At 44.3% G+C, this 11529-nt stretch overlaps 1 protein-coding gene across 1 annotated transcript; it reads left to right on the top strand.

The window, feature by feature from the left end:
* The first annotated feature begins 10041 nt into the window (after nt 1–10041).
* Nucleotides 10042–11324, top strand: LOC109691782 (beta-defensin 119-like). The gene is made up of 2 exons (XM_020171977.1): nt 10042–10099; nt 11119–11324. The coding sequence occupies exons 1-2, from the start codon at nt 10042–10044 to the stop codon at nt 11322–11324; spliced, it is 264 nt and encodes an 87-aa protein (XP_020027566.1).
* The last annotated feature ends 205 nt before the right edge of the window (nt 11325–11529 follow it).

The raw sequence follows: 11529 nt of genomic DNA, 5'->3' as shown, positions 1-11529 counted from the left end.
CTAACTCCTCAGGTGGCATTAAGAGAATATTGGTGCCTGTAGTTCTTTCTTTCTTCCTCCTCTCCTCTCCTCCTCCTTCTCTCCTTTACTCTCTTCTCTTCTCCTCTCCTCTCCTCCCTTCTCCTCTCTCTCATTTGTTACTGTCCTTAAACTTATGATGCTCCTGCCTCAGCCTCCCAAGTGCTGGTATTACAGGCATGAACCATTATGCCTGGTTCCTTTAGTGCCTTCTGTAGTGGGAGGTTGGCCCTCCTTCCAAGACCCAAAGGATAAATTAAACTCAGCTGGAGAGGGGCTCAGACACTGAGTATCCAAAGAGTGCAAATGACCAGTATCAGTTCATTACCCCAAATACTTTGCCTCACTTGGAATGTTTTCCCTCCCACTTTGACCATCCTGATTGCCAGGGCCAGGACTAGATGAGGACAAGACACTTAACAGGGATGGGTGGTGGTTCACATTGCTGTAATGGTCATTGGTCAAGCTTCCATTGTCAAAAAGTGGAGAGGGAGATGCCTAGGATGCAGATCATAAAGAGGCACTCAGTGTGTTACTCAGGCAAATGACTCTTCAAATGTCACCTCGTAGATACTCCTTGCACATCATCCTAGTCCATCCCTGTCAAGTGCACCCTGCTTCTCTTTCCCAGCACCCACACCACATCTGTACTTTATATTTGTCCAGGAGATTGTAATCCCCATGAAGACAGAAACTGACTTAATGAGATAAATGTTTGGCATAAAATAGCAGAAGTGGTCTCCCAAGAAAATTCCTTCTTTCAGGTATTTTTTTCCCATTGAAATAGTATAAGTGTTTGATATTCAATAACCACAGAATGATTCTAAATACACATTGAAATTAGAAGACAAGACACTTAACAGGGTCAGGTGGTAGCCACATTCATCACTGTGATGGTCATTGGTCAACACTTCTTCCATTATTAAAAATAGATAGAAAGATATGCTTTCATGAATCAAATGTCTCCTCCTTCTCCTCCTTCCCATCTGCATCCTCATCCCCCTCATCCTCTTTGTTTTGTGTGCTGGGGATGGAACCCAGGGCCCCAGACACAGTAGGAAATTGCTCTATCACTGAGCTACACTCTGGGCCCAAGTGACATCTTTTTTTCACTGTCTGGTGTTCTTGTCTTAAGAGCAGGATTATTGTGTATTAATAAGATCAATCACACACATGTATTTAGTATGTTTCTAAACAAGCTTTGTGGGAAGGTGAGGTATCAAGATCTTAATATAACAATTTCCTGGTAATTTGCTCCCATTTACGTAGGAATCAAGGAAAAGAATGAAAGATAATATTTTTCTGCCTTGTTTTTAGAAGGGAAGCCAGGACTTTGTGTTCTGAGTCCTGACCTCCCTTTTCTATGGGGAGTTGAAAATTGTGTGTGTGTGTTTCAGGAGCTGTCCTGGAGATAATCCTTGTCTGCTTGCGCTCCGATTTTGTCAGGGAGGCCAAGGCACAAGGAAACCACTCAGACAGGATTGTCTCAGGAGTAGGATGAGAATTTTTTTGCTCCAGGGTAAGAGAGGAAGCATCATGGGATTTGGAGGCTGGGTCTCCTTGGAGGTTCCCAGGTGTTTGATGCAACATCCCAAGGGGTCAGGTGTAGGATGGGGTTCCCTGAATGGAAGGTACTCACTGTGGAGAGGAGAAGCAGCAAAGGCCTCAATGGTTGGACCTGGAGACAGCCATGGCAAAGTGCAGTTTTCCAGCTGCCCACACTGCTCAGTGAGCAGCCAGCAGAGTTCATCAGATGCTTCTTGACCATGAGAACCTAGGGAAGTGAAGAGCATCATTACGGATGCTCACTTCCCACTTCCCATGAGGTCCTAGGAGGATCAAAGGGAGGATGGCATGAAACCTATAGTAACAGACATTGGCTGTCTCACTAACTTTGGCACATGGGATCTTAGAACTGACCTATAAATAAATAAAGCATTTCCTGAGACTTGAGTGTGGAGGTGACCCTTAATGCTTCTCTTACTATTTTAAAGAATTGTACATGGAAGGACTGGGAAGGTAGCTCGGTGGTAGAGCACTTGCCTAGCATATCTGAGGCCCTGGGTTTCATCCCCAGCACATCAAAACAAACAAACAAAAAAGAATTGGGAACGAGATACTGCCCACTGGCATCTATTTTTTCATGGAACACTGTTTAGAGCAAGACCCAATTGGGGATGTGCTGCTGGAGAGGATTTGTCTAGAATCCAGCCCATCTACAATGTCCTCAGCACACTTTTACTTGGCCTTGGTCCTCAGATTGTCTTCTCCTGGGAAGGCAAGGAGATGGCGTGAGTGCATGGAAGTGGAGGGTGTGCACTGAAGGCTGTGAGTTCCCAGTTCTCATTGCTTTGACCTTGTTGTCATATCCTTGCTCTAACAGGTTCATGAGTGGAGTCCATGACATAAGGCAAAAGTGCAGGCCTGGTAGGCCCTTCCTGGGAATGTGATAACTAGCAGTTCCCTCAGTGCCCTATGTGGGAGTCAGGCTGCAGGGAGTGTGTGGCTTTTTGAGAACTTAAAAATACAGCCACACAGATTTGAGGGAGTGGGTGGTGTCCGTCCTCAGAGCTGGCCAAGGCCAGGCTGTACCCATGTGGGAAGTATTAAAGCTTGAGGCTACAGTCCGTTCTCGTCCTGGCTGCTCCCACAGGTACCACACAGCAATTCTGGGCCAACTTGGTGTCTGACCAGAGCCCACCTCCTTCCCTATCTCCTGGCTCTTCTGTGCTATCCTGTCTCCACGATTCCTGCAGTCCCTTCCTTAGCCTTGGCCCTGATATCCAGCTTAACAGAATCTCCAGGCCACTGTCAAGTTCTAGAGTCATGAATGTAGAGGCCTGAGAGGGACATGGTGAACTGGACAGAGCTCTAGGCTGTGGTGTTTGAAGGGCTGAGGGCTGAGACACACGCACATATGCACTAAAAATACAGAAGCACACTCATGTACCAATTACACGTCTACACAGAAACTATATGGAAGTATAAACATAGCCACACATGTAAATTCAAGTACTCACATATACAAAGTGCACAAATCACACAAGCATGCAAAAACACACAGAAATACACATTCGAGCATACCCACCTATACAGAAATTTACACATATGCACACCAAGTACATGTAAGTTTGATATAACGTAAATATAAACCCTGGCACCCAAACAAAAATTCTCCAGAGCAATTAAATCTTCTTTTTCAATTTTCTCCTATGTCAGTCAAGACCATTTGCTGAATTATCACAATGCTCTCTGAGCAAAGACTCATGAAGGGTTACAAAATATTGAAAAGAGTTATAATGAGGAATGACTTGAAATCTGCAAGTTGGGGACTTCTAGTACAGTAACTGTGTAAGATACATATACATTTATTATATGTCTGCAGTTACTAAATATCAGACATTATTGTAAGTGCTTTATGTGTATTCATCCATTTACTCCTCACAGCAACTCTATAAAGTATTATCACTCCCATTTTATAGTTTAGGAAACAGGTTCAGAAGGGTTTAGTAACTTTTGCAAGGTTAACACAGCTAGGAAGCTAACTTTAGAGTATAGACTCATAACAACTCTACTATGTTGTGCTACTTGACAATCAGTCCTACAGATGTCAAGTGACATGCTGAAGGTTGTTCACTTTCAGACCAAATCAAGCCCCCACTGTGTCCATCACATTGCTGAACCGTGCCGCCACCTCCACCCCCCAAGCTCCCCATCCTGGCTAGCTCCACGGCACACATACAGGTCCTCACGAACACCTGGTGACCTTAAACCAGGAAGTTTACCATGCTGCACATGTGGAATTCAAAACAAGACAACACTCAATTCTGAAATAAAATGTCTCTCCCGTGAGCTGGCACAAAGCTTTCCTGATGCTGAAATTAAGGGGAAGGGCTTTAGGTTTCCTGACTGGTTTTGGTCCCCTCCTGCCATGCCCTGGGCACAGACTCAGGATTCCTGGTGGCCTCTCCAGCCATGTGCCCAGGCCCAACCCTGTGGCTCTGGGTCCAGCCCAAGAAGGCTCTGCAGACTTTGTCCCTTTTCTCCAGGCCCCATCCCCCGCCCAGCAGAGGAACTGCTCACTTTCACAGAGGCAGCGGAGGCTACACCCGCTCAAGGCTCCCCCACTCCCTCTGCCCTCAGCCCCAACCAAGACACAGTAACTAAAATGTCTTGACTCCTTACTCCCTCCCAGGCATGGATCAGGACCTTTCTATCACTTAAAGGTCACAAGAAACCACGAGCTGGATATTATTATTACCTCTAAATTGGTTAAACAACTTGCCATGGTCACAGCATCAGTTAGACTTTTTGGCAAAGGAACTCCTTTGTCAGTTCAGACTTCCCAGAGCCAGGAGTAGCCTTGGGAAACAGGGAGATGAGTAAGTAGAGCAGAGTGGAAAAACCTATTATTTGCAATGAAAAGAACCTCCAGGGAAAGACACCCTGCAAAGCAGCAATGTCACTTCTAGAACTTTTTCCTAAGGCAGTAAATAGTTGGTCAAGTCAATGAAGAGGTTTAAAAAAAGTAGCCTCATTGTAGAAAAAAATACACATCTATGTCTTTGTGAACCCACTTCCTCAGAACCTGCTTCTGGGCCCCTGGAGGGGGTGTTCTGAGTTTGAATCCTGATCCCTCCCTGGCTGACTCCTCATTTCGCCTTGGTTTCTTCCTTTGTTGCACACACTGCCGATAAGGAATCACCTCAGAAGGTGGATGCTGCGATTATAAGCAGCATCTCTATCTGAGCTGGGGAGTGGGCAGTGAGTACAAATGGGGCAAGGAAGATTTTTGGGGTGCTGGAAATGTTCTAAAATTAGACTATAGTGATGGTGGTAAGATTCTAAATGTACTGCAAACCATTGACTTTCACACTTAACGAGCAGATTTTATAGTATATAAATTATACTTCACTAAATCTACTACAAAAAATGAAGGCGATAGGGCTCAAGTGGTAGGAAAACTGGTTCTCAAGCACAAGGCCCTGAGTTCAAACCCCAGTACTGCCAAAATTTAATTGAAATCCCCTGTAACTCTTCATTTGGGCTGGGGCATGACTCAAGTGGTAGTGTGCCTGTCTAGCAAGTGTGAGGTCCTGAGTTCAAACCTTAACACTGCCAAAAAATGAAGGCTACAAGTAAGTATTTTTCTTATCTCACTCTAACCTTTTTTGTTGCAGAGACGTTTAAGTTCTTCCAGGTGAGAATGGATGGAGGCTTTTTTCCATTTGGCCCCTCACTTAGCTGGGACCCCTGCTATCCCAACAGAATACAGAGTGCTATCATTGGAAGGGTGATATTTGGGAGTCAGTCAGACCTGTGTTCCAATCCTGGACTCCCATGTGACTCCTTGGATAAAATGTTTGCCAGTGAAGTTGGCAGGGGGGAAGCACCCAAACCTCTCTGGTTGTTACAAGGATGAAATGAGACCATACAGGTGAGGTACCTGTCACAAAGCGAGCAGAGGGGCTGTGCTCCCTAGCTGAGGGCTGTGGTTGTGTTAACAGCACTGGTGCAGTCTGTGATCAGAAGACTTCCAAATTCTTTGTGTTCCACTGGGAAGAATCCATGGCAGGACACGTGGGTATGAAAGGGAGTTTATTAAATGTTAGGGAAGGGAAATGCAAAAGGGAGCATGGTGGACCCAGGTGGAGTCTGGAGGCTGAGAGAGTGTTTTTCTTCTCAGATGCTTTTAAAACTTACACTAATCTATGGGAAAGGAGGAACCAGGTGATTCCCATCCAATAATTGATGAGTGGGGAGGGGCGTGGGCCATTCCCTGGCCAGGTGGGGGCTATCTGGGCAGCCTGCATATGAGTCCCGAACTTTCCCTACTTCTAGCCTGCCTCAGTTGTGGGGTCTGCTCTGAGGGATCCAGACTTCCGTGATGTTTTTCTTCTCTAACATCCTGTATGCCCATGTGTGTGCAGCCACAATGGAAGCCTTGTGACTTTGTCTGGACTCAAAACAGCCTGTCTCTGACCCGGAAATCATGTTCAGCACAGACCAGCAGAGTGAATTTTCTAGGCTTAAAAAATATCTGACTGTGCCACCATGGTCCTGTCTAAAAAAAGTCTTTCAGTGTCTCCTTGCTTACAGGATGGATTCCAAAGCCCTCAGCTCAGTTTGAGGCTCTATGTGAAGATTAGGACATTAGGGCACACCTCTTCTACACCTGCTCCTGTCTCCAACATTCATAGCCACAGCTGCCTCTGACCGTTTTTCTTATCTTCTATGGAAATTTGCTCTCTATTTTCTGGTCTCACTCCACCTAGGAATCCCCGAGCAGTACTCAGTTTTGTCGTATGTGGTGTGTGTGGGTATGATTTCCACTCTCAGGATTGTTCTGAGCATAGTGATAATGTTAGGTAGGAGGATGATAGCTGTAACAACAGCAGTAATGAATGATGGCTCGCCAGCTATGTGTCAGGTACTTAGCTAAGCGATTTACAGAATTTACCCATTTAATTGCCTTAGACACAGTTAGGATTTGCATTTCATCGTAGGAGGCCCAGGAATTTTAGCTTACTTCAAGTCTACAGGAAGCAAGAGTCAGGGTCGACACTCCAATCTAAATCAGTGTGGAACCCAAACTCATTCTCCAAGCCTGGTGTGCAGTGGGTGTGGGATGAATTCTCTTTTTTATGTTTAAGTTCTGTCTGGGGCACAACCCTTAACCAGTTTCTCTAGAAGCATGGCTGGAAGGCTCTCTCTCTCTCTCTCTCCCTTTCTGCTAGGGACTGACCGCAGGGCCTTGTGCAAGTGCTCTATCCCTGAGCTACACTCCCAGACATATATAATCTCTACTGTCCCAGGACAGTAAGGACTTAAGTTGCCTTCTCATTGGATCACGTCTATATATAACTCAATGTAAGTTATTTATTTTTATAAAATAATGGGTATGAGTTTCATTATGACATTTTTATACATGTATACAATGCACTTAGATTGTATTCACTCCTGTTACCTTTTCTTGTCCCCCTCCTCCTTTCTGCTGGTCCCTTTTTGTTTGTTTATTCATCTTTAGGTCTAGATCCCTCATATCAGAGAAAACGTGGTATTTGTCTGAGTCTGGTGTATTTCATTTAACATGATGATCTCTGTTCCATTCATTTTCCTGCACACGACATAATTTCATTCTTCTTTTTTGGCTGAGTAATACTCCATTGCACATATGTATATGATACTTTCTTTATCCATTCTTGGTGGTTCCTTTTCCTCACATCTTCAGAACCAGCATTTATTGTTTATTTCTTTGACAACAGCCATGCTGACTGGGGTGGAATGGAATCTCAATGCAGTTTTGGTTTTCATGTCTCTGATGGCTATGGATGTTGAACATTTTTTCATGTATTTTTTGGCCATTTGTACTTCTTTTGAGAACTCTGTTCATTTGCTCATTTATTGAGTGGATTATCTCTTTTGGTGTTTAATTTTTGGAGTTTTCTTTTAATATAATTTTGGAGTCTTCATCTTTGTCACCTAGTAATCTGACCAGATGTCCGAGTGGAGACTAAAGGAAAAGGTGTTGCCCCCGATTTCCTTCTCTTCCCCTTCCTATGGCTGGGTTGGGTACTTGATGGCAGGAACTGGAGCAGCTCTTGCATTGTCATATGAAGATGCCTGTTGAAGATGATGGAGCAGTAAGTCAAAAGGAGCCTTGCCCTCTACTGCTTTGTGAAGCATCTACACCTAACTGAGTACACAGACTTATACATAAAAAGGAAAGCAGGACTGGAGGCATGGCTCAAGTGGTAGAGTGCCTGCATAGCAAGTACAAGGCCCTGAGTTCAAACCCTGGTACCAGTAAAAAAAAAAAAAAAGTAGAATTTGGTCACGTGTGGTATCTCCAGCTACTTGGGAGGATTGCAGTTCAAGGCCAGCCCGGGTAAAAAGTTAGTGAGACCTCATCTCAACCAGCAAACTGTGTGTGGTGGAATGTGTCTGTGGTCCCAGCCTAGCTACAGCTAGATAGCAGGCTGTAGGTAGGAGGGTCATGACCCAAGGCTGTGCAAAGAGACCTTATCTCAAAAATAACCTAGAAGTATAAAAGGGCTCAGATGGTAGACCACCTGCTTAGCAAATGAAAATCACTGAGCTCAGACTCCAGTACTGCCAAAAAATAAATAAATAAATAAAAATCAGTGCTTGTCTTTGGAATCCTTATTGTTTGGGGTCAATATCTGTTCAAACATCTGAATCGGTATCTTAATAAACAGCCGATGCCATGGATACTAGGATTATAAACTGCATTAGTCTGTCTTATGTTGCTAGAACAAAATACGAGAGGTTGGGTATTTCATAAAGAAAAGAGATTTACTCAAAATTCAAGATCAGGCAGCACCACCTATTCTTCCTCTGGTAAGGGCCTTGTGATGAGTGGCCCAATGGTGGAGCATGTGTGGGAGAGACCACATGGCAAGCCAGGGAGCCAGAGAGATTCAGATGCTAAGCTCATTTTTGTCAGGGAACTGAAAAGGTTCCTCAAGAATTACACTAATTTCTTCTGAGGGTGAAGTCTCCATAATTGAGCTACCTTGCACTAGGCTCTACCTCTTAAAGTTTCTACCACCTTTCAACGTATCCACACTGGGCACCAAATTTCTAGTATGTGACACTTTGGGGTACATATTCGAACCTTATCAAACCATAGCACAAGCTAAAGTTTCTGACATTTAAGGAGAGAAACAAAGATCAAACATGAAAGTAAATAAAAAGCCTAGATAAATATGTGGAGCTCACAAAACAAGCTATTACGATTCAGAGCATCTGCAGGTGGTGTGCTGAGCAAGCTGTGAGACGAGATGAATGGGCAGCATGGTCATCCCTGGCAAGATCAGAAGGAAGAGCTTTATAGAGAGAACAAAGAAGCCGGGCACCAGGGGCTCATGCCCGTAATTCTAGCTACTTGGGAGGCTGAGATTGGGAGGATCAAAGTTTGAAGCCAGCCCAGGCAGATTGTTCATGAGACCCCCATCTCCAAAATAACCAGAGCAAAATGGACTGGAGGTGTGGCTCAAGTGGTAGACTGCTTTGCAAGTACGAAGCCCTGAGTTCAAACCCCAGTCTCACCAGAGAGAGAGAGAAAGAGAGAGACAGAGAGAGAAAGAGAGAACAAAGGATAAATTCCAAGGCTCAGAAGTGGGAACGAGATTGGCAAGTTCATATTCAGAACAACACACACATGTGTATGAAAAAAAGGAAGCTGAGAGTAAGTCATTTAAAAAAATTAAATGTTTCTCGTCATGTGTTCATGTATTTATTAATTCTTTCATGGGTCTCAAAGGACAAATGACTTTTATTTTTTATTTTTTTTTAATTTCATTTTATTTTATTTTTATTTTTATCAATCATCACCACCGAGGCCTTTTGGCTAAGATCAAGTGTATTTTTATCAATCTTTTTTTTTACTTTAAAATTAATTGCACAAAATAATGGGTTTAATTATGACATTTTCAGACTTGTATAATATTTACTTGCACTTCCTTCCTCTTCCACTGGTCCCCGCTCTTGAAATAGTTTCCCTCTGCTTTTATGTCTTTTTTTTTTAAAGACATATGGAAGAATACATATGACATTTGTCATATGAGTCTGACTTATTTTACTTCGCCTAATCATCTCTAGTTCCATCCATTATCTTGCAAATGACATAATTTTGTTATTGTGTATACAGTGGATTATACACCACATTTTCTTTATTCACTCATCTATTGCTGGGCACGTAGGCTGATTCCATGACTTGCCTATTGTGAGCAGTGCCAAGTGGCTCTAATTCACCTGTGTCCTTACCAGCAGGGAAAGCCACTTTTGGCTTGGTGCTGGCTGGATTCCCACACTCATCTTGTGCTGTGCTGAGACATCTGCTACACACTGTCCTTTGGTCTAGCTGATCTCACACAAATGCCCTCCCATTCTAATTCACTGCCCACACCCTGCTGATAAAAGAAGGCTCATCCCTGTTAAAGGAATTCTGTTTGCATTCTCTGCAGCTTAGTTACCACCTTCCACTGGGTCCTGCCAGCCATGAAGCTCCTTTTCCTGTTTCTTGCAATCCTGTTGGCAATGGAACCAGTGATGTCAGGTAACTTGGGCTCTCTTAAGGGTTTGGAATCCTGGACTGGGTCTTCCCTACTCTCCACTGGAGCATTATCTGAGTCTCTCCTCATTTCATGTAGCTTTGGGAAGTTTCCCCAGGATATTCCCATGTTTGCATCTTTCCATGATTTTTCTTTTTTTCTAAGTGGTGAAATGATAGATGTTTGGAGCATTTGGTACTTCAGAGCAGGGATGACATTCTGGTGGGAGCTTAGGAGAGGGCTTAGAAGAGAAAGATTGGGTATAGGTTGGGGACTTTCAGACATTAGGTTGAAGGGCTGGGGGGAGATCCTTGGGGTTGGAGTTAAGAGGGAATATTAGGATGAGTTGGAGGTGAGAACCTGGGATTTCCTGATGGTCTTGGTAAATTGGAGAGCAGATGGGATTTTAGCTTGAGTGGAGCTGGTGTTGGCATTTGGCTGGGCTTGGGCTGAGACTGGGAGTCAGGGCCTTATGTGCAGAGAGCTTGGGTTCTGTTTGGTGATGGGCAGCTGTTGGGAATTGTGGCTGTCTTGATTAGATTTGGGTTTGGCTTGGAGTTGGGGTTCAGGGGAAATTGAGTTGGGGTTAACTGGGTTTTGAGTTTGAGGATGGTTGGAGATTGAATTGTTGCTGGAACTGGAACATGGCAGGCTTCTTTTACAGGGCAAGACTATTGATAAGGAGGTGGGTGTGTTGTAATGCGAGCGAACCTTCTTATTTCCATGCTCCACTGGGTAGGACCTTGGGTCCCAAAGTGAGGAGCAAGAAGTCTAGGAACAGAAGATGGAGGGGAGGGAAGTCTGAAAAGGGCTCTCCTGAAAACGCCAGAATTTCTAGTTGGAGCAATTGTCCCAGTTCTCTCCACTTCAAGGTCTCTCCTTGCTTTTCCTGGGACTGGGTCCAGCCTTGCTTACTCAGCCCTCTTTCTCTGCTTCTGCCCTGTCCTCTGGTTCCTCCCCTCCTCTTGTCTCTCCACTTGGGTGATACTAACATTTGTTTAATGGCTGTTCCTGTGCCCTGAAGGAGAATGTTGGATGGATGGACGCTGCCGGCTGCTGTGCAAGGATAATGAAAACAGCATCATACGCTGCCCCGATCGCAAGCGGTGCTGTGTCCCTAGTCAGTATTTAACAATCCAGCCAATAACAATTGATGGAATTGTTGACTTGAGCACTGCTATGATGTCCGCACAAGCCCCAACAAAGAAGAAAAAGAGAAATCATGGTTAGAAAGGACTTGCCTTTAGGTCCGTTAGTTTGTGCCTTTCATTAAAACTAACAGATTTCTTCCTTGTGTCTGTCAGTCACAAAGAATGCTAACCAAAAATGGATAGGGTGGGGAGAAGGTAGGATGGGGTTGAGAGGTAGTAGAGAGAAGTCGCTAGAACTGGGTCACAGTAGTGGGGTGACAATTACTGTGTTAAAGATGGTGCCT

This window comes from Castor canadensis, chromosome 5 (assembly GCF_047511655.1).
Source record: "Castor canadensis chromosome 5, mCasCan1.hap1v2, whole genome shotgun sequence".
Taxonomy (NCBI): domain Eukaryota; kingdom Metazoa; phylum Chordata; class Mammalia; order Rodentia; family Castoridae; genus Castor; species Castor canadensis.
The sequence above is the reverse complement of the archived record's forward strand: the minus strand, read 5'-3'. Positions and strand labels throughout refer to the sequence as shown.

Coding starts and splice junctions, on each gene's coding strand:
- LOC109691782 (XM_020171977.1), top strand. CDS start 10,042: ATGAAGCTCCTTTTCCTGTTTCTTGCAATCCTGTTGGCAATGGAACCA. Junction 10,100..11,118: donor AATGGAACCAGTGATGTCAG/GTAACTTGGGCT, acceptor TGTGCCCTGAAG/GAGAATGTTGGATGGATGGA.